Below are 24,877 nucleotides of genomic sequence, written 5' to 3'. Positions count from 1 at the left end.
CCCTTTCCTTCTCTCATACGTGCAGAAACACGCACACATATGCTGCACACACACACACACACACACACACACACACACACACACACACACACACACACACACACACACACACACACACACACACACACACACACACAATCACACACACTTGCTTAAAGTGTTGCAACCCTATTTTCCACTCGCCAATGCCAGCAAAGCTGTGGTCTAAGGTCTGTGTGGATTTCATAATTTGGTCTGGAATCAAAGCTACGCCTGAGCCAGCAGCACAGTGTTGGCTGGCTCAGCTGGCAGGAATAAAAGAGCCTTTATGTGGTTGCAGCCCTGGTGCGCACTGCCTGCCTGATGTATATCTTAATGTACAGAATATGTTCTGTAGGTCCTGCAACTTGTTAGCCTTAGTTTAAGGCCGACCAAAAAATTACAAACATAAAAATGACCTCATCGTTCACAAAGTATTTAAAGAAGTGGGAATGGGAGAAGGATGAAAGGGCGACACAAGACAGGCTTTAGAGAGTTGGAGTTTGGAGAATAAAGAACAATATCAACTAAGTGTTAAACATCTTCCATTGTTTTGTACAACGCAAAACTGAAAATAATGGTGTATGATGAATATCGTTGTTCTTGGATATCAGCAGGAGTCGGAGCATAATATTTGCTCCGACTCCTGATATGTTGGCCACTCTCTGTATTTCCAATTATTATTGTCAGTGGCTGCGGTCACTCGAGATTAAGATGTTGGAGAGAGAGAGAGTGTGAGAGAGAGAGAGAGAGAGAGAGAGCGAGAGAGAGAGAGAGAGAGAGAGAGAGAGAGGAGAGAGAGAGAGAGAGAGAGAGAGAGAGACGAGATAGCAGAGGTCATTAGAAGAGTTATGGCTCTGATAGTGGAGAGCGGGAGCATTCTCAGGGCAGTTAATTCTCCCTCTTTCCCTTTGCTCGTTCAAGATTGATTGTCTTTGTAGTCTTTTGAATCTCCTCAGCTGTTCCTATGGCAACGCACTGCGGTAACACAATATTAGTGTATTAGGCTTATCTCCCTGCTGGCTTTCTTCCAGACACATATTGGGGCTGGGTAATTTAATTATAAAGGCTCTGTTTGGGACTCTGATAAACATATGCACTCACTTAATGGACAAAACCTGGCTAACCCAACGACTCTCTGGTTGGTTGACAGTTTGCCCCAACACGCGTTGCCACCAAACTGGAGTTCACTGCTAGGGGACACTCTGCCTCATGATCCTCCAAAATGCACTGATGGAATTCGGAGATAGTGAAGAGAAAGTGAGCGACTAATTGTGTCATCTGCTGGTGATCTGTATAATTGGCTGAATCATTAATTCCCTCACACTCCACCTCAAGCTGGTGAGCGTTGTGGCGCCGATTGACTGCCATGCATCACCCAAGTGGATGCTACACATTGGTGGTGGTTAGTGAGGTCCCCCCTTCACTGTAAAGCGTCTTTGAGTGTCCAAAAAAGCGCCACATAAATCGGGATCTCTAATGTCGGTAATATCCCGGCCCCGGGTCGATAAATAGGCCCCTCGCTATCTGATGACTTGGATGTGATCAGCTCCATGTGTCCCCTGTGATGGGGCTCTAATCACATTACCCCCACATGTTGATTCTCAGCCAATGGGAAATCTCAGCCTTGTAACTCAAAACCCTGTCGTCCCAGAGCTGGTTGCTCTGGTCTAGGTAAACGTTACCAGAGGAGAGGAGAGGGACATGGAGGTGGACTGCTATTGGGGTCATAAAGAACGTAAATAGGTCATCCAGGTTTTACTATAACTACAAAGTGAAACAGACTCAAAGGGGGAGACAAGTGTGTGTGTGTGTGTGTGTGTGTGTGTGTGTGTGTGTGTGTGTGTGTGTGTGTGTGTGTGTGTGTGTGTGTGTGTGTGTGTGTGTGTGTGTGTGTGTGTGTGCGTGTGTGTGTGTTTGCGTGTGTGTGAGAGAAAGAGAGACAGTGTGTTCCTGATAGCGGGTCAGTGTGTGGACCAGCAGCAGGCCCCTGGTTTCATGGCTGCCCTTCCAGAGGGAGGGGGAGGGTGCCTGGGGCTGGCCTAATGATGGCAAATTGATTTTGCGGTGGGCCGTAGTGGCAGAGAGACCTGTATCTGGTGTAAATAGTTAATGAGCTGAAAGACTGTTCCAAGCCCAGGGGTATCTGTATCAGAGCATCTTGACAGAGCTCTCTCTCTCTCTCTCTCTCTCTATGGCTTGGCAACTGTATCTCTCTGTCCCCTTACCAATCAGTTTTTCCCTCTAATGTGCATCTCTCTTCAAGTGCCGCTGAATAAATTCTTCTGTAAAGAACTCTGGATGGAGTCATAGCTTGCTGTTCAATGTGTAATCTCGGCATAAGTGTGCAGTCCGAGGAGCGGTTGAGGCTGGATTGGTGATGCTGTGTTTGTGAGGGATGTCGGGGATTTGAGTGTAGGGATGGAGGGTTGACCCTCGCAGCATGGAGAGAACTTTGAGGAGAGTTGTGCCAAGTTCCACAGGAGGACACCAGCTGAGCATCAGCTCTGAGAGGTATCGCTCAAAGGCACACACACACACAAACACACACACACACACACACACACACACACGCACACACACATGCACCTACAAACATAAACACACACATGCACACACATGCACACAAACACAGACACACACACACACACACACACACACACACACACACACATGCACCCACAAACAAAAACACACACACACACACATGCACTTACAAACATAAACACACACATGCACACACATGCAAACATACACAGCCACACACACACATGCACCTACAAACATAAACACACACACACACACACACACACAGATGCATGTACAAAATAAACAAACACATTCACACATACAAAGACACACACAAACAAACACACACAAGAACACACACACACATACACACACACACACAATCACAAACACGCACAAACACACACACACACACACACACACACACAAGCCTTACCATTGCATGCCTCTGTGTCACAAGTACAACACACAAGTCAATCTGGGCTACATATTCCTGTTGCAAGGTAGCATGCTGCAGTGGCTTTCTCTTCTCTTGATCAACCATTACCTGCAGACAGTGTGAAAGAAAAAGAGCGAAACACCATGAAAGGGAGGAAGAAAGAGAGAGAGAGAGAGAGAGAGAGAGAGAGAGAGAGAGTGTGAGGGACGGATTTAAAAGATCATCATCTTGGTGTATAAAAATATGTTATGTATTACCTCCCCAATTATCTTTTGTTGATGTTGTTACCAAGGACAATATCTTTGTCACTAAGCATCAGCCGAGGTGCAGAGATAAACAACCCTGTGTGTACACTGCAGCTCTCTGGCACTGGACCCCAGGTTGATTTCATCCTTGGCTCTAAATGTACTCCGTTTTTACTCCAGTGGGGGAAAACGTAGAGCCCTTCTTAACCAAACATTTCATAATACACAGGAGAACCCAAACCTAAATTGTTGCAGACAACGTTTCTTCTGACATTTCTGTTTGTTGTTCCACTGTGGCCCGGTCGGTTCTGTTGAAGAATGGTCATGAGTTGGTGGTCAAGATCAGAATAAGGGTACAAACAGAATCTGACTGCTGAACGCCAAGGAGAGAAAACAAAGTGAGCAGAGAGGTGTCATCTCACATTAGAGAATGAGCCTTTAGCTCCAGATTAAATAATTTGTAAGCAATTAAACCATTAGCGTTAACAGTAACCCAATGAAGTGATCAATTCCTTCTCTTCTCCTTTTAGTAAGAGAACCACCTCTGGTCAAGCCTCTGGTTGTGGAGCAAGGCAGCAGACAAAAGCAGTGCAGTCCCAGGTTTTATAGGCCACATCTGTATGAATAGTGGCATTGTCGGGGGATGATGTCATCGGAGAAGGACGGTGAGCTAAGAGCAGCTGAATCTGCAGCCTCTGGCTGGGCTCACTTTGGTGTGTTTGGTATAAGGATGCTGTGTGTGTTTGTGTGTGTGTGCGTGTGCGTATAAGTGTATATGTGTGTGTTTGAGCATGTTTCTGTTGTCACTCGCTGTAGTGTCCTCTTAGGTAAAGCCCACACATCTGGCTCTAGTCTGGATTAAACAAACCAATAGGGGTATTTGCAAACACTGCTGGACATGGTTTCCAGTAAAATCAATGTATGACAACTGGAGTGTTGTGATGAAATGTGTGATGAACACCTCGGCTGAGTCCACTAGGACACCGCCATGCATCTCTTCTGCCCAACAAAGGAGGGATGGTGAGATACCACTTTTCTTCTCTGGGCAGCAGAGGAGCAGGACTGGGTGTCAGTGTCTTAGCTGGCCAGATATCTCTTCAGATAATAGTCATGGGGAGTGTTTCTGGCGTCATGATATTATACAGTTTCAGAGGTGAGCAATGCCTGGCTCAGAAGGTGTCCTATCAGCATCGCTGCTTTGCTGTATCAGTGTTTGTCCCTTTCCAGACAGAGAGAGAGAGAGGGAGAGAAAGAGGGAGATTATGATATTAGAATCAAACTTGTGGTAATTTATATATGTTAATGGTAAAAGCTAAACTAGCTTTTCAACCATGTGCACACTTGCCTTTAGGCGTTATCCTGCTTGAAAACCTGAGCAAACACACTGTCTTTGTGTTTGCCCATGCTGCATGTGGATGTGCGTGTGCATGTGTGTGTGTGTGTGTGTGTGTGTGTCTACAGGTGTGTATGTCCGTCCACTTGTTAAGTGTGGGATTGACCTAGCGGCAGCAAGCCTGGGGGCGTTGCCTTGTACATGTCTGCCTTTGGGGGGGCTGTGTGTCATGCTAGCAACGGGTCTTGGGGTGTGTGTGCTGTTTGGTTATGGTTCAGAGGCTGTGGAAAGGACCCCACTCCCAACCGGGCCAGGGTATGGGTTGGGTAGACGGCCTCCAATAACACATGTACCACCTGCACACCGACTGAGAGATTGGGCATCGCTGCATTGAGAACACATTGTACTATAGGAAACATCACATACAGGGTGTCTGGATGAGGCCTCTGGTCAGACAGAAACAGAGTGCTCTGTTTTTATTTGAGTAAGGGGCATCTCATACAACTATAAAACCCAACACAGATCAAATATGCTATTTATCAGACCTGTGTGAATGGGATGGGACACTTGTGTATTGTATACACACTATTCTTTAACACAATTTATTCACAATTGTAAAGTACACACTGTGCCTGATTCCGGGAGCGTGTGCACAATGCTTGCTTCCTTGTTCTGAGGGATAGGAGGGATTTTGGCAACACAATGCACGCTTCATGGCCCTCCGTTACTTGATCTTAATTGTACTTCATTAGAATGTACATTTGAGAGAAATTGTAATTCTAGTTATATCACATGATAGAACTAGTCTAAGAAATAACAATTGTGAATCACACATCTGACTATAAGAGAGGCCACATCATTTGTATAAGGGTGAGGCTAATAGTACATATGTTAGTATTTATCATTTTAGTCTTGCGCTCACCCTCTCCCCCCTCCTCTCCCTCTCCCTCCCTCTTTATTTTGCTCTTTCCCTTTTTTTCTGTTCATGCCAGAGCCAGCATGTATCGTTCTTTCTTTCTTCTGTTTTCCTAACTCTCTCTCTTTCCCTTTCCGATTCTCTCTCTCTCTCTCTCTCTCTCTCTCCCACTCTCACTCTCTCTCTCTCTCTATCTCTTTCTCGCTCTCACTTTCTTGCTCTCCCTGCTCAGAGCAAGCGGCCCTGTATGTGTGTGTGTGTGTGTGTGCGTGTATGTGTGTGTGTGTGTGTGTGTGTGTGTGTGTGTGTGTGTAGCTGATTGTGGCTAGTCGCTGCTCCTTGGGCAGGAGAGAGGAAAGAGTCAGGATCTCCAGAGCAGTCATCGGCTCATCCATTAACCTGACCCCATACTAGTGCAGCTGGGACGTATGGGACATGTTTTTAAGCCTGTGTGTGTGTGTGTGTGTGTGTGTGTGTGTGTGTGTGTGTGTGTGTGTGTGTGTGTGTGTGTGTTTGAGAGCATGTGTGTGTGTTTTTATGTGTGTGTGTGTTTGCTTGCACATGCATGTGTGTATGTGTGTGTGTGTGTGTGTTTGCATTTGCTTGCAAGAGTGTGTGAGTGCATGCTTGTGTGTGTGTGTGTGTGTGTGTGAGTGCATGCTTGTGTGTGTGTGTGTGTGTGTGTGTGTGTGTGTGTGTGTGTGTGTGTGTGTGTGTGTGTGTGTGTGTGTGTGCGGTGTGAATGTGGTGTCACTGCACCAGTACCCGCCTGGCGGTCTGGAGACTAACAAGAGAGTCCTTCTCTAGAGGGGCCCTCAGAGTCTGTTGCATCTGGTGGTGCCACCGAGAGCCTCTGGTCCACCCACCTCAGAGAGGGAGGGAGGGAGGGAAAGCGAGAGAGAGAGAGAAAGAGAGAGAGAGAGAGAGAGAGAGAGAGAGAGAGAGAGAGAGAGAGAGAGAGAGAGAGAGAGAGAGCAGAGGGAAAGGGAGAGGGAAAGGGAGAGGGAAAGGGAGAGGGAAAGGGAGAGGGAGAGGGAGAGGGATAGGGATAGGGGGAGAGGGAGACGGTGGGGGGAGGGGCGACATCAGAGCTGAGCGCTCCCATCGGACTGTCTGCCTGCCAGGCTGCTCCCAGAGGAAATCAGTTTAACAGTTCGGGGCTCTTGGCGAGCAGCAGTGTATGGGGGGGGGGGGGGGGGGGGGGGGGGGGGGCAGGCGAGAAACAGGGGAGGCGGGAGAGCAGGGAGGGGAGGTTACTGCCTCTCATGGCTAAAGGGAAATCGAATAAAATTGAAACTAATGGGGTTGGGGGCATAGAGTTTTAGGGGCGAGAGGGAGGGAGGGAGGGTATGGCAGACATTGGTGGATAGTGGTGGTGGTAATGGTGATGATAAGGAAGTGGAGGGGGGGGGGCAATTCTTCTGGCCAGTGTTTGGCATAGCAACAGAGCAACTGCAGATGGTACCCCCCCTCCTCGACACACACTAGAAAGACAAGGCCAGGGAAGAATTAAGGTTAATATTATGGAGACTGAAAAGTAGTAAAAACACAGTAAATACTACTGAGACTGAAATAGCAGTATACACTACTGAGACTGAAATAACAGTAGAAACACAGTTAATACTACTGAGACTGAAATAACAGTAGAAACACAGTTAATACTACTGAGACTCAACACGGTGAAAGGCCATTGGTAGTGAACCGGTGAAACAAGACAGAACCTTTCCTTGTGTCAAATACAAAATCAATAAATAAATGTGGTCTTAATGATCAGTGAGAACTTCTGAGGGGTGCCAGCAGAGAGGGGGTCCTACAGCAGAGAGGGAGGGTACTACAGCAGAGAGAGGGGGTCGTACAGCAGAGAGGGGGTCCCACAGCAGAGAGGGGTTCCTACAGAAGAGAGGGGGTCCCAGAGCAGAGAGGGGTTACTACAGCAGAGAGGGGGTACTACAGGACAGAGGGGGTCTCAGAGCAAAGAGGGGGGATACTACAGCAGAGAGGGGTTCCTACAGCAGAAAGGGGGGTCCCAGAGCAGAGAGGGGGTACTACAGCAGAGAGACGGGTCCCACTGCAGAGGGGGGGGTCCTACAGCAGAGAGGGGGTCCTACTTCAGAGGGGGGGTACTACAGCAGAGAGGGGGTACCAGAGCAGAGGGAGGTTACGACAGGAGAGAGGGGGTCCCAGAGCAGAGAGGGGGTACTACAGCCATAGGTGCCGGAACCTATGAGGCCGCGGGGCCAATGGGCAACCGACTTGTCGTGGGAAAAATAAATAATAATTATTTATTTTTTTGCCTGTATTGATGAACTATTTCGTTTCTTAGGCTTCATCTCCCCGCGACCTTATATTGATTGAGTCTAATACATTCGCAACGATTCAGCCAATGAGAGTAGTACAGCAGGTAGCAATCGCGTTGCCATGGCCCATGGGTAAACAAATGATAAGGCACCACCACACAAGTTAACTGTAACGGGGGGATTAGGCAGAACCCAAGTGCACAGACAGGCAACAGTTGTAGGACAGTTTCAAGGATTTATTCTGGTACAGGATTGGGCAGACTGAGAGCAGACAGACCGACAGGGACTTGACGTCGGGCGGGAGGTCAGGCAGGCGGAGGGTTGATAACAGGAAGTCAGGCAGGTGGATCAGGAGATGGGGACAGAGGAGCAGACAGACCGACAGGGACTGGACGGCAGGCAGGAGGTCAGACAGGCGAGGGTTCGTTAACAGGCAGAGTAGAGTAGACAAAGTCAATCGGGAGTTGCGGGAAAGCTCTGAATGAAACAAGAGACAATCTGGCAAGGACTGAGTGTAAGGAGAGGACTGTTATAGGGGGAGCACAGGTGAAGGTGGTTGGGTTGATGAGGGGAGATCAGGGTGGCAGGCAGGTGAATGGGAAAACCATGGGCGGACCATGACAGTACCCCCCCCGGCAAGGGACGGATCCAGACGTCCTAGATCGAACAGGGAGGGTGGAGGGGGCCCGGAGCAGGGTTAGAATTCCTCCGAGGCATTAAAGATTGCGTCCTCCGTAGACGAGGAGGACGCGACATCTGAGTGCCATCTCCTCGGGAGGTCAGAAGAACCACCTGCAGATGGAACCGTAGCGGGCGGACGAAAGGGCGGGGCAGGTTCGTCAGGATGGGACCGGTGAAAGTCAGAGATGAGACGGAAGTCCATGATAAAACGAGCCAGGATCCAGGAGCGCTCCTCCGGACCATACCCCTCCCAGTCCACCAGATACTGGACGCCACATCCACAGCGGCGGGAGCGGAGGAGACGCCGGACAGTAAACACCGGACCTCCGTCGACGAGCTCAGGGGGAGGAGGGGGCGGAACGGGAGGAGCCAGAGGACTTTCCCGGACGGGTTTGACTCTGGAGACATGGAAAGTTGGGTGGATCCTCATGGAACAAGGAAGCTGAAGGCATACCGCCTCTGGGTTTATGATGCGGGTTATGGGAAATGGTCCTATGAACTTGGGGGCCAGCTTGCGACTTTCCACTTTAAGGGGCAGATCACGGGTGGAGAGCCAGACCTTCTGGCCAAGTTGGTAGGCAGGGGTCAGCGTGCAGTGTTTGTTGGCAGCATCGTGGAAATCTGCAGACTTGGAGAGAGCAGTGCGGGTCCAGGTGCGTCGACAACAATGGATCAGGGCTTGAGCCGAGAGGCAGAAGGACTCCTTCTCCAGGTCGGGGAATAGGGGTGGCAGATACCTGTAGGTGCACTGAAAGGGAGAGAGGCCGGTGGATGAGCAGGTAAGGGTGTTATGCGCATACTCTACCCATACCAGTTGGTCGGCCCAGGAAGCTGGATTGCGGTTCACAAGGCATTGGAGGGTGGTCTACAGATCTTGATTGACCCTCTCGGTCTGTCCATTGGACTGGGGGTGGAAGCCGTAAGATAGACTGGCGGTAACCCCGACTAGGCTGCAGAATTCCCTCCAGAAGACCGAGGTGAATTGGGGCCCCCGGTCAGAGACAACATCTGTAGGTAACCCATGGAGGCGGAAGACGTGGTGGAGGAGTAGTTTCGCAGTCTCCCTGGCAGAGGGGAGTTTAGTAAGGGGGATGAAATGGTCCAACTTACTAAATTGATCTACGAGGGTGAGGACGACGGTGTGGCCCTTGGATGCAGGCAAACCAGTCACAAAGTCCAGAGAGATATGCGACCAGGGATGATGGGGGATGGGCAAGGGGTGCAGGAAGCCAGCAGGTGGGCGGCGAGAGGTCTTATTCTGGATATCCTCTTCCAGTGACGGCCACCAGAAGCGCCGTCGTAGGAAGTCCAGGGTCCGCTGGAAGCCGGGATGGCAGGTGAGCAGGGAAGCATGGCCCCATTGGAGCACGTCAGAACGGAGGTGTGACGGGACAAACAGGCGGTCAGGGGGACAGGAACTGGGAGCTGGCTGGTCCACAGTGGCGGTTCGTACCTTCTCCTCTATCTCCCAGGTGATGGAAGCAACGAGGCAGGAGGCTGGGACGATGTTGGAAGGCTTGACCATCTCATCGGGACACTCGGGGAACTGTCGGGAGAGAGCATCAGGTTTTAGGTTACGAGAACCGGATCGATAGGACAAGGTGAAGTTGAACCGGTTGAAGAACAGTGACCAGAGGGCCTGTCTGGAGTTCAACCTCTTGGCGGACCGGATATAAATAGGTTCCGGTAATCGGTCCAGACCAAAAACTGAACATTGGTTTCTTCTAGCCAGTGCCTCCACTCCTCCAAGGCCAGCTTCACCACCAGAAGCTCCCTGTTGCCGATATCGTAGTTTCTCTCCGAGGGGGTTAGACGGCAAGAGAAAAAAGCGCAGGAGCGTATTTTCTGGTCGTTGGAAGAACGCTGGGAGAGGACCGCCCTTACTCCCACACCGGATGCGTCCACCGCCACAATGAACTGCCGGTCGGGTTCGGGGATCTGAAGGATTGGGGGTGGTGGTGAAGCGGGTCTTGAGGGTCTCGAAGGAGTTTTGTGCCTCGTTAGCCCAACGGAAGGGGACCTTGGGTGAGGTGAGGGCCGAGAGGGAGGACGCGATGGAGCTGAAGCCTCTGATGAAGAGCCGGTAGAAGTTGGCAAACCCCAAGAAACGCTGCAGCTGCTTGCGTGTTTCCGGGGGGGCCCAGGAGGTGACAGCTGAGACCTTGGCAGGATCCATCCGTTGTCCTTTGCTATGATGTATCCCAGGAAGGAGACAGAGGGTGCATGGAACTCGCACTTCTCCGCCTTGACGTACAGGGAGTTGTCCAGGAGGCGCCGGAGAACCGACCGGACGTGGGTGACGTGTTCATCTAGGTTGTGGGAGAAGATCAGGATGTTGTCCAGATAGACAAAGACAAACTTATTTAACATGTCCCGCAGAAGGACATTGACGAGTGCTTGGAAGACTGCCGGGGCGTTGATCAAACCGAAGGACATCACCAGGTACTTGTAATGACCTGTAGGGGTGATGAAGGCCGTCTTCCACTCGTCTCCGTCTCGGATGCGAACCAGATGGTAAGCATTTCTAAGGTCGAGCTTGGAGAACACCGTTGCCCCCTGGAGCATCTCGAAGGCAGAGGAGAGTAGTGGAAGGGGGTAACTGGTCTTTACTGTGATGTCGTTCAGACCTCGGTAATCGATGCAGGGCCATAAGGACTTGTCCTTCTTGCCCACAAAGAAGAAACCTGCCCCAGTGGGTGATGAAGAGGGTCGGATGATCCCCGCTGCTAAGGAGGACCGGATGTACTCCTCCATGGCTTGTCGCTCGGGGGCGGAGAGGGAGTACAAACGTCCCTTGGGAGGGGAAGTGCCCGGAAGGAGATCAATGGTGCAATCATAGGGACGGTGAGGAAGCAGGGAGGTAGCCTTAGCCTTATTGAAGACGTCCCTCAGGTCATGGTAGACTGCAGGGACCCTGGAGATGTCTGAGGCTGGAGCAGGAGCGAGGGGGGAAGGCGACGGTGATTGCGTCTTAAGGCAGGAATGCAGACATGTCACTCCCCACTCCCGGATGGGACAGGTAGACCAGTCAATATTGGGGTTTTGCCTATGAAGCCAGGAGTGACCCAGGATGACAGGTTGGCAGAAGCATGAACCGGATGGTCTCCCTGTGACCCACCGGTAGGAGCATGTGCACAGGATTGGTTCGGGAAGTTACCCTCCCCAACACGTGTCCATCCAGGGCTCTGGCAGAGATCGGCAACGGTAGTTTCTCAGGGTGGAGTCCCAGCCGAAGGGCAAGGGACCAATCCATGATGCTCTCGTCGGCCCCTGAGTCAATGAGGGCGGTAATGGGATGGGAACTGGAAGTCAACAGGAGCTCACCGGAGAGAGTGGGTCTTGTGGGAGAGGCAGAGTCTGCGACGGAGCTCACCAGTATGCCTCTGGTTACTGGTGAGCTCCGGCTTTTACCGGGCATCGATCAGCGAAGTGTCCTGGCTGGCCGCAGTAGAAACATAGATTCTGCCTCCGTCTTCTCTCCTTCTCCTTTGGGAAAGATGGGTGCGGCCCACCTGCGGTTGGGGTCAGCGGAAGGGAGGCGGGGATTACTGGGGACCAAGGGCGAGCAGGGCTGCGTGGCGGGACCTCAGAACGTCTCTCCCTCCTGCGAGCCTGGATTCGGGGGTTGAGGCGGGTAGCGAGCTCGATCAGGGCTTCCAGTGAAGATGGCAGGTCGTGGGATACAAGCTCATCTTTGATGTACCCAGCCAGCCCTTGTAGGAAGACATCACGGAGGGCGGCCGGGTTCCAATCACACATGGGGGTCCTGATGCGGAACTTGATAGCGTAGTCCGAGACAGAAAGGCTTCCCTGGGACAGGGCCAACAATTCTCGTCCGGCCTAGGCTCCCAGAGGACCGGTTCCGAAGATTCTCCTAAGCTCTTCGGCAAAGGAGCAGAAGGAGCGGCAGGCAGGGGGTCCCTCGCTGCCATTCAGCAGTGCCCCAAAGACGCGTGGTGTATGGTGTAAGCCACCTTCGCCTCCTTCTTCGGAGGCGAAGGTGAGCGGCTGAAGGGAGAAGATCATTGAGCAATTGCACAGGAAGGCATTGCAGGTGGTAACGCCTTCGTAACGTTCAGGGGCTCCCACATTAGGCTCACAGGGTAGAGGGGCGGGAGTTTCGGTCGCCGCTGGAGCAGGAGGTGGGGCGGTGGCGCCGGCCTGGACGTTCGCCAATTCCTGGCGGACTTGTACTAGGTCTTGCTGTCCCTGAGCTTGCTGCAGCGCGCTCTCCACCCGGGAGATGCGGTCGTCCGTCTGGGCTGGGTCCATTCTTGGCCAGATTGTGCTGTAACGGGGGGGTTAGGCAGAACCCAAGTGCACAGACAGGCGACAGTTGTACGACAGTTTCAAGGATTTTTTCTGGTACAGGATCAGGCAGACTGAGAGCAGACAGACCGACAGGGACTCGACGTCGGGCGGGGGGTCAGGCAGGCAAAGGGTTGATAGCCGGAAGTCAGGCAGGTGGATCAGGAGACGGGGACAGAGGAGCAGACAGAGGGACAATGACTGGACGGCAGGCAGGAGGTCAGACAGGCGAGGGTTTGTTAACAGGCAGAGTGGAGTAGACAAAGTCAATCGGGAGTTGCGGGAAAGCTCTGAATGAAACAAGAGACGATCTGGCAAGGACTGAGTGAAAGGAGAGGACTTTTATAGGGGGAGTACAGGTGAAGGTGGTTGGGTTAATTAGGGGAGATCAGGGTGGCAGGCAGGTGAATGGGAAAACCAGGGGCGGGCCATGACATTAACTAATGATCGCTGTAGGCTTCAATATCATGCAAGCACATGCAATTATGTTTTCTTTTTATTTTGTTCTACATCACAATTTTATGCTTTAATAAAGTATTGTTTTTACTTACCATTACGAGTCTTGTTTGGTCTAGTAGGGAATTCGCACAATGGCACTGCTGCTGCTTGCTTACGTGCTTCAAAAGCAGCCGCGTTGACATGGACATTTCTGATCCGATTAGATTTCTAATCGGAATAGATCTATTCCTTTCATGCAATCCAAACGTACTGTATATATGGTATTTGCAAAAGTGGTAAGCGTACGTTCGTATGTCTCTCGCGCACAACCGTTATGTTGGTCTGGACTTATATGATATTTAAGGAATAATGTTGCACAGAACGCTGGTCGTTATCGGGAAAATAAGCCCCGACAGGGCGAACCGGATCCCGACGCGAAGCGGAGGTGTCTTGCTTCGCCCTGAAGGGCATTATTTTTGATAATGACCGGTGACGTTGTATACATTATCCCGCTTATTACACGGCTCCTTGCCAAAACGAAACAAGTCTTCAAACGGTGTGTCTTTTTACAATGACCATTCGTAGTGTTGATCAGCAGAGAAATAGCCCACCAAAGACGTTGACGTCGCTTAGCAACTGGACACGCTGGGGTTGAAAAGTTACCGGGCCACTTGCGCAGTGATAAGAAAGACGTGAATCAGGCAAAAAATCAACTTTCCTTGACAGTGGTCAAGTTCGGTGTGCATACAAGTACCTACGGAGTGGACCAATTGCGAACTACTGCAGCTGCTCCAAGTTAAAAATTTGTAGTGTATACATGTCGAATATAGCGGACTACACCACCTCTTCTATTCCGCATATAATTGTATTCCAATCAGAGAATTGTATTCTGATTCAGGCGTATATATGATAATTTCTATTATCATCTATTTTCTATGATAATATAACTATTCCGATTGAGCGGTTCTTCCACTTCTATTTGGATCAGATGTGTCCATGTAAACGTGTGCTTATTATTATTGCCACTGTTCTATTCCCTAGAGCCGTCGCCCCTGAAAAAGCGCTTTTTTAAAGCTGTTTGGTACACCCCTGCTTGATACAAGGTCCTATACATATGGAGATTGTTGATGCACTAGATTAATAATTCCACAATGCAAAAAGAATGAGCAATGATAGTAAATAAAGTGTGTAAAGTGACTAAACCGTAAACAAAGTGCCCAACAGTACATAAATTAACTATGAATTAATGTGACTATCATTGTAAACACAAACAAAGGATCATGGGCATCAGGGCCATGTATGTAGTCACAAAGCAACTGGTATAACGTTATGGTAGCCTATACCGACTAAGTTCGTTGATCTGCTTCTTTCAAAACATATCAAAACGGTGCTGCAGCGCGCCGCTTCCTGATGCTAGGGGCGGCAATTGACGCGCTTTAAATGCACACGGCTCCAGCGCCGGTGTGTGGCCGGTTTTAGGATGATGAGGTGTCACGCGCTGTTCGACACATGCACGCGCAATTGGCCCCCCCACCACTGAAATCATTCCGGCGCCACTGACTACAGCAGAGAGGGGGTCCTACAGCAGAGAGGGGGTCCTACAGCAGAGAGGGGGTCCTACAGCAGAGGGGGGGTACTACAGCAGAGAGGGAGTACTACAGCAGAGAGGGGGACCTATAGCAGAGGGGGGGTGTACTACAGCAGAGAGGGGGTCCTACAGGTCCCCTGATAGTCCACTCTGAAAGGAGACCTGAAGAGCTGCCCCTGACCCCTGTGATTTACCCCTCCTCACCAGGATGTGTTTACACCTCCTTTTGTACCTGGTCCCCCCTGCGCCTCCTCCCAGGGTTAATAGAGATGAAGTCATCAGCGTATGTGTGTGTGTTTCCCGGATGCACCAGAGCACTCACAGGACCATCACTCACAGCAGCAGACTCGGAGAGAGAGAGAGAGAGCGGACATTAATAAATATCATTAATGGCAGATCACCTGGTCGCACTGGAACCACATTTATTAGAGAAAGGAGATAGAGAAGCAAGGAGGGGAAGGATGAAAGGTAGGGAGTCGGTCAGGGGTCAAGGAAATAAATCCCATCTGTGTAAAACAGGCTGGACCAGGGATCGATCGGGGTGCTAAAGATGTCAAATCAATCGGTGTCTTCATCACTTTTCTTGTGTTTGCAGAGGAAGCGAAATATCCCAAAAGTAGGGCTAGGGTATGTTTATTTGGATGAGTTTAACAAACATTCTTTCTTATAATAAGAGCGCATATCAGTCCAGGTTCACCATGTTCTTCTCTCTCTCGCTGTCTGTCCCTTTCTCTCTCCAGCCCCCCCTCCCCTCCAGCCTGGTGCCACCCCAGGCTAACACCTGCGCTGAGTTAATAACTATTTTCTAGGGCATTCATATTGCCATCGATCTATGTGTGTGTGTGTGTGTGTGTACACGTTAGGCTATAATGCAGGTGATGGTTAAGTGTTCATGCTGAGGAAGAGTCTAGGGAAATCCAACCGTGAGTTAAAGGGCTATTAGAGGGCATGATGAGGGTTGTTTGGGCTCAGAGGGCGTTCATCACGGCCCTTCTAACGTCCTCCATTGCGTCACTGTGGTTCTCCAAGAGGGGGATTTAAGTCGTTGGATCTGCTGGCTGCAGCAGAGCCATGTCATATCCCAGAGGAAGTGTATGCAGGTAGATCCAGAGACAGAGCGGTGAGAATACAGACCCTATCACGGTAAGACCTCCTTTACCTTCTACAGGACTCTATAGGATACAGTATTCTACAATATAAACACTACATGGCTCTGCATGCTGTCCTCTTTTAGTTGTGTTTTACGTGATGGGTGTGTAAATAGTTTATGCCTCAAATACAAACTTCCATTGTTGGATATATCTGTGTTTGGTTCTACATGTTTCACATTTGCTTGCGTAGCATCAGATTTAAATATCTTTGAAAGTAAGGTTAACATTTGGAAAAATGTCTATCATTTCAGGATTATGTAGCATTAGCTGGATGACTTCCCAGGGGCTTGTGGATTGTATTCCTACACCTCTATGTTCATTAGCTGCCATGCTGTAGAGGGGTCCTGGAAGATCCCCTCTCAACCCTCCCACTCCTCCTTCCTCTCTCCCTCGGACCCCAAGTCATCTCCTCTCGAGCTAATTCACTTAATCAACAGATAGCCAGCTGGACGACGGGGGGGGGGGCAACTGCGACCTTGAACCCCCCTAACCCCATGCCCCATCCCCCTCCACCCCCTGTCCCTCTCTCTCTCGCGCTCTCTCTCTCTCTCTCTCTCTTTCTCTCTCTCTTCAATTCAATACAATTCAAAAAAGCTTTATTGGCATGAGAAATATACATTTACATTGCCAAAGCAGGTGAACAATAAACTAAAAATGTCAGGTATATGGTATAATATAAGTATAACACGCAAATACAAAATATATATACCTATATTATACTATAAAAGTAATATAAAAAGTAAAATGTGCGATATTATAAAAATTGTCTTGTATAAACAGATAAATTAATGATATACTCTAAATACACAGTATTTACAATATGGAGGATTTGTGCAATAGTTCAATTATTGTGGAAAGAGTGAGTCCACTCTTTCCACAATAGAGTCTGTTTATGGGGAGTTCAAGGTCCTTCTCTCATCACAACAGGGGACGAATCTTGCTGCTGGAATCATACATTGTTGTATTTCTCCCAACAGGTATGGCAGTTTGTTAGCATCTGGAGTGTCCTTAAAGTCCTTGCATGTCTTTGTAATCCATGGGAAGTGTGTGTTCCTGATGTCTTCCAATGACTGGCAAGAAGTCAGGAAGTGCAGCTCTGTTTCCAGTTGGTTCTGTGTGCAGTGGGAGTACAGTCTGTCTTCTCTTGGGAGCCAGATCTTTCTGTGGCATCCCTTCTCGGTGGCCAGGCTGTGCTCGCTGAGTCTGTATCTGGTCAAGGATTTCTTCAGCTTTGGGTCAGTCATGGTGGTCAGGTATTCTGCCACGATTTAGTCTCTGCTGAGGGACAAAAAAAAAGCCAAATTACTCTGGTTTTTGGTGGACTCTTTCCAATGTGCCAAATAGTTGTCCTTTTCTTTCTTATAATTTGATTTTGCCTGATGTGTTGGTTTTTGTTGTACGTTCATTTGGTAACAAGCCAATTTGGTTTTTGCTTATGGCATTATTGTCAGTCAAGAAGTTAAGGAGCTATTTATAATCATACATGGGATTTTACAGAGGTTGCTGTTGACACAGAACCCTCTCTAGTTATAATGGTCAAATATATTTCCACTTGGTTCGAAATATTGGGGAAGGTCCCAGAGCTAAGAACAGTGTTAAGCAGTTTTAGAATTGCCAATTGGAATTTGAGATCTGTATATTTAATAATTTCATTTAGAATACCATCAACACCACATGCCTTTTTTAGTTTAAGGGAACTTATTTTGTCCTGTAGTTCTTTTAATGTGATTCGAGACTCTAGTGGGTTTTGGTAATCTTTATTAACTGATTCTAGTGTTTGTAATTTATCTTGTGTTTGTTCTTTGTTCTTTAAGATGGGGCCAAAGAGATTGAAGAAGTGATTTACCCATATATCTGCATTTTGAATGCTTAATTCTTTCCCAGAAATCGTTTGAGTCTATGGATTCCTCAATTTAGTTTATCAGGTTCCTAACACGTTGGTCTTTTTTTCTCCTTATTGTGTTTCTGTATTGTTTTAAGGTCTCATAATAATGGAGACGGACATTGTTGTTGTCTGGGTCCCTGTGTTTCTGATTTGACAGGTTTCTCAATGTTTTTCTAGTGTTTTTGCATTCGTCGTCTAACCAATTATCGTTAATGTTCTTTTTGTTCTTAGTTTGAATGTTTGAGACCTTTAGGTTTGATAATAAGGCTAAGATGTCAAATATGTTGTTTAGGCTTTCTACTGCCATGTTGATCCCTTCGTTACTGTAGTGAAAGTTTTTGTCTAGGAAGTTAGGAAGTGTCTGAATGTATTTTTGCTTTATGGTGTTCTGATATGTTTCGACACTGCTCTCCTTCTACCTGTAGCATTCGTTTATAGTGTGTAGTTTGTTTGGTTTTAATGCTTCTTGGTTAGGTGTTGGTCTGTGAAGGTAAGCTGTGATTTTGCTGTGGTCTGATAGTGGTGTTAAGGGGCTGACTGTGAAAGCTCTGAGAGACCCAGGGCTAAGGTCTGTGATAAACAGTACATGCAGTACTACTGCCGAGATATGAGCTGTAGGTTTGTCTGCCATATCGTATCTTCATATCCATATCTTCTCTCTCTCTCTCTCTCTCTCTCTCTCTCTCTCTCTCTCTCTCGTCGTTTTTTTCACTGCCAATCTCTCTCTGGGTGGGGGGACATTCCTCTGGCCTCCACTGTTCTTTATGGAACCGTTAAGGTGACTGCATGCCTTTGATGGAGTGTCAGTGATTGGCTTAGCAGCATGGCGTCTGATTGGAGGTTGGTTTATCAGTGGGCCGGGAGGGAGGCATCACTGCATGGTGTCGAGTGACAGGCTCTAGGCTTAAAGAAGTGTGTTTGTGTGCGCCTGTCAAACTAGGCATATGTCATCCTGAGACACACATGGACGATGTCCTTGTCGACAACGGTGACTATTCTTTATAACTCTATGCTCCCTCTTCACCTTCTACCTGGGCTCTCACCTCACAGGGCTGGCTTTAAATGTGTTGGTTGTACAGGGATAGATATGAGGTAATTGGTGTAGATTTGTATGCAGTAATGTTACTTAATACCTTTCAATGCTCCCTACTGCCCATTGTATGTCTTGGTTGGGAGTCAGCTGCAGGCCTGAGACAGCCTGTTGTCTTTAACCTCCCTCGTACATCATGTATGAATGACCCTGAGAGGGCTGTTGCTAAGACTGAATCGGCTGGGATTTGACAGCACAAGAGAAAACTGCATATTACAAATATGATTGTCTTTCAAGCTAGGGAGATAAGGTGGAGAAATCAGCCAGAGTAAGCTAGAGACTGAAAGTATTCAACGTTAAACACAACCCGCCGATTCCTCCAAAGCCATTGCCCCACTCATTTGCTACCTTTAACAGTAGACCTGCATAGCCTGGTGGAAGAATCCAGTTAGGCACATTGAATGCACGGGCATCCATGATGACATCCAATCATTTCAGTAAGGCTGCATGAAATGATTGCAAAGAAAAAGTAGAGGTGAAAATGAAAACTCACACACATTTTAGAATTGAGTGCTACTGTGTGAGTTCTTGGTAAGAGCGGTAAAAACCTCAACGTCAAAACAGGCTTTGCAAGATGGTGGTTTGAGTGTGTTGGTTTAATGCTCGCTCTGTATCATTAAAGACACTTTCTAGTGTGCACTCGCGGAATAGAAGGGGCCTCAATCTGGTTCTCTTGGCGGTTACAATACACTCTTTGTACATTATCTCTCTTCTAGAAGGGGACTGGGAGAGAGACCCCACGAGTGAGGGAACCCCTAGACTAGAAATTGGTCATGGAGGGGCGGTGTTATCCAGACCAACTGGCTGCCGCTTCCTGTGGGAACAGAGAGTGGAACGTTGTTAAAGATATGAAGTCCCAGACATATTCTGACAGCAGTTGACTGACAGCATCTGGTGGGGGGTACTTGTACTTGTCCTTGGAATCAAGAAAATATGGTTTTACTACTTAGTAGTTATTTATCAAACCCAATTTTATAAAAGCTTATCATTTTACTAGAAGTTATCGTTAGCTAATAGTAAGTAATATCTACTTGAAATGATCTATTACTATTTCAGTAGTAATTTGTCATATCTTGTACTATACATGGCAAGCCATGTAATCATTGACTCATCTCACACTGTTCCTGAAAGCTGACAGAAGGCAAAAGAGCAGAGCATATACTGCTTTTTTAAATGTATTTTTATTTCCCCTCAACAAATGTGGCCTTAAAACATATTTTGTTACCTGTGGCACCTGGATTATTGTAGTTGTTATATTTGGGGCAACAACAAAAAACTTGTCTGTGGTCTCTAACACCCTTTAGCCTGCTCCAGAAAGACAAACACACACACACACACACACACACACACACACACACACACACACACACACACACACACACTTGAAGAGAGGGATAGAGGCTATGAGGCATATGAAAAAGATGAAGGAGGGACAGCGAGACAGGTAGAGGGAAGGATTGTCAAACAATGAAAGGCAGTGAAGGGATTGAAGAGGATGACATTAGTGACAGGGAGACAAATAGATGACAGGACATATGAATTCACAGAACTGTTTCTCACGTTACAGTCCACACCTGTTAGCGTACTGCCACCGGTGCTAATGGGAGGGCTGATCAATGGGAGGGCTGATCAATAGGAAGGAACTTTTTCTCCTGTCCATAAAAACTGGATATATCCATAAAATTCTATATCTGACTCTTGACCATTGTCTCCACAGAGGCTGAAGGCTGCACTTTCGCACCACCCGGGGGCCATCGCCAATGGAAACATGAACTCCATGGGTCACATGATGGAGATGATGTCGTCACGTCAGGAGCAAGGGGTCCACCACCCCATGCACTCGCACCCCCACCAGCACATGCAGGCGCCTCCCCATGCCTACCAACAACATGGCCACCACCACCACAGCCATGCCCACGGGCAGGGCGTACACCACCAGCCCCAGGGTCACAACCCCCATCACAGCTCCCACAACCACCACCTCCACCCTGGCCCCCCGCACCAGACCTCACCGCATGGTGCCATGCACTCCTCACAGGTAAGGCTCCTCCCCTCTTGATTGGTAGGGTCCCACCAGCGCTCACCACCATACCTCACGTCACTCACACTAGTGGGCAGACAGGAGGTCGTCTCTGATGCAGAGTAGTAGTCCGTTCTACACATCTCAGAGAGACGAGGAGAGGGTACAAAGACTTTTGAGAAGTTCAAAAATGTTTGATTTTTTAAAATGTTCATGTCAATACATTTTCTGTATTTATATTTATAGTGTATATAAACTGTTGATATAGTATATGTTTGTGACATTAACAAAGTCTAGCACTAATATTTAAACCTCCTTATGACTATTAAGCAGCAGTAAAGCCCATGTTGTCTCCCTTTGCCCACCTCTGTGCAGCCGACCACTTTCCTGGCGGGTGTCTGAAAGGTCAGCTCTCCCTTTGAGGTCTGTGGCCATGGGTCATAGGTAGGCTGTAAAGTCTCCAATATAAGGATTCTCCTGTGGAAAATATGTCCCCACCACACCCTGAGCTCCACACGCTAGGCCCCCACTATAAGGCCGCACCAACACAGGCTCCAGGCAGAGCTTTAAGTAATAGGGAAAATCAAAAGGGAAATATTTGACAACAGTGTCAAGGTTATACGAGTTGTTGTCCACTGCATCCTTTGAGAGCCTATCCCCTATCCAACACAAATGGGAGCAGGACTTGGGCATACCCCTGAGTAATGCACAGTGGGATACTGTTACCAAAAACACAACAGCCTGCACCTTGTGCAGGATATAAAATTCTTCAAATAAAATCTTTGCACAGGGCTTATACAACAGCAAGCAGATTAAAGAAAATGGACAAGTCCCTCTCCCATTTGTATTGGCATGGATGGGGAGAGGCACGAACATTGATACATCTAATGTGGCAATGCCCCTCAGTAAATAGCTTTTGGAAAGATGTGATCTATAACTTGTCCTATTCTGAAAGTGAAAATACCATTCACACTTATTTGCCTTTTAGGCAGTAGAGTAGAAAATATTGAGTCAACACTTACTCAACGGATCATAGTTTTAGCCTTTTTGTCAGTGAAACGAATTATGATAAATTTGAAAATACATAAATCCAACCAGCCACAACATTGACAATAGGTTAAAGGACTTTATGGATCTCCTGTCAATGGATCGGGCAACATCAGTCCTCAATGAAATTGACTGCTGGGATAAAGGACCATGGATCTTTATGAGACTGTATTCTAGAAACTGGGCATTTAAATGAATTTATTGAATATTATGGATCTGCGTGGAGGTCTATTATGGAGATTTGTGATTGTTTAGTTTTTTTGTTTAAGGAAAAAATAAAAAATAAAAATAATAATAAAAAAAAGGGAAAAAGGTATATATAATATGTTGCGGACATTGAAAAGGACAAGAGGTTCAGATACAAGCAAACCCTTATGCCTGAAACTTGTCTGATGCCTAAGCCGTGGCATATGCAAAGTCAAAATCGAAGAGTAGTATAAGAACTAGGAAACACAAATTGGTTTGTGGTCAGTGTACTTGTTTAGCATTGCAGCAACACTGTCATAAAAGGCCTGCATTTAAAGCCTCCAGCCCCCCAACAGATCTGAACATGTACTTGGCAAAGTCAGGTGTTCGCACCTTTCTGGTCATTACATATTTTTGCATTCGTTGTTGAACCACTTATCGTTAATGTTGTTTTTGTTCTTAGTTTTTTCCGTTTGAGACCTGTAGGTTTGATTTTAAGGCTGAGATGTCAAATATGTTGTTAAGGCTTTCTACTGCCATGTTGATCCCTTCTTTGCTGCAGTGAAAGTTTTTGTCTAGGAAGTTATCTAGAAGTGTCTGAATGTGTTTTTGCTTCATGGTGTTGATATGTTTTGGCACTGCTCTCCTTCCACCTGTAGAATTTGTTCGTAATGTGTAGTTTGTTTGGTTTTAATGCTTCTTGGTTAGGTGTTGGTCTATGTAGGTAAACTGTGATTTTGCTGTGGTCTGATAGTGGTGTTAAGGGGCTGACTGTGAAAGACCCAGGGCTAAGGTCTATGATAAAATAATCTACAGTACTACTGCCAAGATATGAGCTGTAGGTATATCTTCCACATTGTATCTTCATATCCGTATCTTCTCTCTCTCGCTCGCTCTCTCTCTCTCTCTCTCTCTCTCTCTCTCTCTCTCTCTCTCTCTCTCTCTCGACGAAACGAATTATGATGAATTAAAAAATACATAAACCCAATTGCTTCAACATTGACAATAGGTTAAAGGACTTTATGGATTTCCTGTCAATTATAGAGGAACAGAAGGACCAGTTAATGTATACATAGTGGTTATTAGACAGCGTGAAGGTCACCCAGGAACCTCTCTCTGTCTCTAGATGTCACCTGCCGCACAGCAGATGCAGCCCACCCAGACCATGCAGTCCCCGGCCTCCAGCGGCGGGCGGCGCCGGCGGGCGGTGGACGAGGACCCAGACGAACGCAGGCGGAAGTTCCTGGAGCGGAACCGGGCGGCGGCGACCAGGTGCCGGCAGAAGAGGAAAGTGTGGGTGATATCTCTGGAGAAGAAGGCAGAGGAGTTGACGCAGACCAACATGCAGCTCCAGGTAAAGACAACAACATGCTCACTCTAGGATATTAACGTTAACATGACGGCAAATACAGACACTTTCTGAAAGAATAAGAATATTTCAGTTTAGCTTTTTCTTACTTAGGAAACCTAAAGGGATTTACTATGAGTCAAGTACACACAGGGCCTGTTGATCAATGCTGTGATTTCTGACCAGAGATCACCTTGCATGTGTAGAATGAAGTCACCATGCTAAAGAGTGAGGTGACACAACTCAAGCAGCTTCTCCTCACCCACAAAGACTGTCCCATCACCAGCCTGCAGAAGGACTCCCAAGGCTATCTCAGTAAGGAGCTTGCTTCTCCCTTCCTCTCCCTCTCCTTCTTCCTCTCTCTCTCTCACTCCCTTTATCTCTCTCTCTCTTTTTATTAATCTCAATCTTGCCCCTTCATTTTTTCTCTGGCACACACACACACACCCACACACACACACACACACACACTCACACACACACAGACACACACTCTTACAGTCAAAGTACAACTCCCCTCCCTCAATGCATAGAGGTCTACGTAGAGCTAAGAAATAATTTCTAACAATCGAGGGTGCCCTGGACACATCCAGGGCCTCGCACAGCGGTGTGGAGCCCCAACCCTCCCTGGAGCGTTGGTCTGTAAGAAAGATGACCATCAGGTCTTCATTGATGGTCTAGTCTGTGTACCGATGTCACCTCCAATGTGTCCAGGCCGATTCAGAAATGTTTATTGAGTTGAATGAGTCACATTTCCATTTTTCTGTGCGATCCATCAAAGGTCTCTTATGTAGCGCAGGCAGAGGATTTATAGAAGAAAGTCCAGTGCGTAATTTGCACGGGGTGGTATGAATCAAACAAATGTCCTGCTATAAAGCAATGCCATTGCCAGGCACATCAATGGCATTGCAACTCAATGGTCTTGGATTGTTTTGATACTCATCTATTTGAAATATGTTGCATAAAGATGGAATATAATGCACATGCAGGGACAATAACAACAATACACTACACAAGCAGTTGGGCACACACACTGCACACAGCAAAAAATGCATCTCTCTCTCGCTCTCTCTCCCTCTCTCTCTCTCTCTCTCTCTCTCTCTCTCTCTCTCTCTCTCTCTCTCTCTCTCTCTCTCTCTCTCTCTCTCTCTCTCTCTCTCTCTCTCTCTCTCCGCCCCCCTCCCACTCCCCTGATCTCATGGTTCATGTTCCCAGGTCCGGAGAGCAGTCCTGCCAGCAGCCCGGCCCAGCAGCAGGTCATCCAGCACAACACCATCACCACCTCCACCACGACAGTCGGGGGCAGCGGTGTACACGGAGAGGCTAACCACCGCAGAGACATTCACCCCATCCACTAG

General features: G+C 48.0%; 1 protein-coding gene across 1 annotated transcript in view; it reads left to right on the top strand.

Moving 5' to 3' along the window:
- Positions 1 to 24,877, top strand: part of creb5b (cAMP responsive element binding protein 5b) — a gene marked incomplete at its 3' end in the record, with an annotated part of 40,561 nt that extends 15,684 nt beyond the window's left edge. Inside the window, exons 7-10 of the mRNA XM_079733499.1 lie at positions 20,636 to 20,956; positions 23,298 to 23,525; positions 23,726 to 23,834; positions 24,735 to 24,877. Of these exons, the coding sequence (XP_079589625.1) occupies positions 20,636 to 20,956; positions 23,298 to 23,525; positions 23,726 to 23,834; positions 24,735 to 24,877 (801 nt within the window). The remainder of the gene's footprint in view (positions 1 to 20,635; positions 20,957 to 23,297; positions 23,526 to 23,725; positions 23,835 to 24,734) is intronic.

This window comes from Pollachius pollachius (genome assembly GCF_949987615.1).
Source record: "Pollachius pollachius genome assembly, chromosome: 1".
NCBI classification, from domain to species: domain Eukaryota; kingdom Metazoa; phylum Chordata; class Actinopteri; order Gadiformes; family Gadidae; genus Pollachius; species Pollachius pollachius.
Note: the sequence above shows the minus strand (reverse complement) of the source record. Positions and strands in the feature narration are given on the sequence as shown.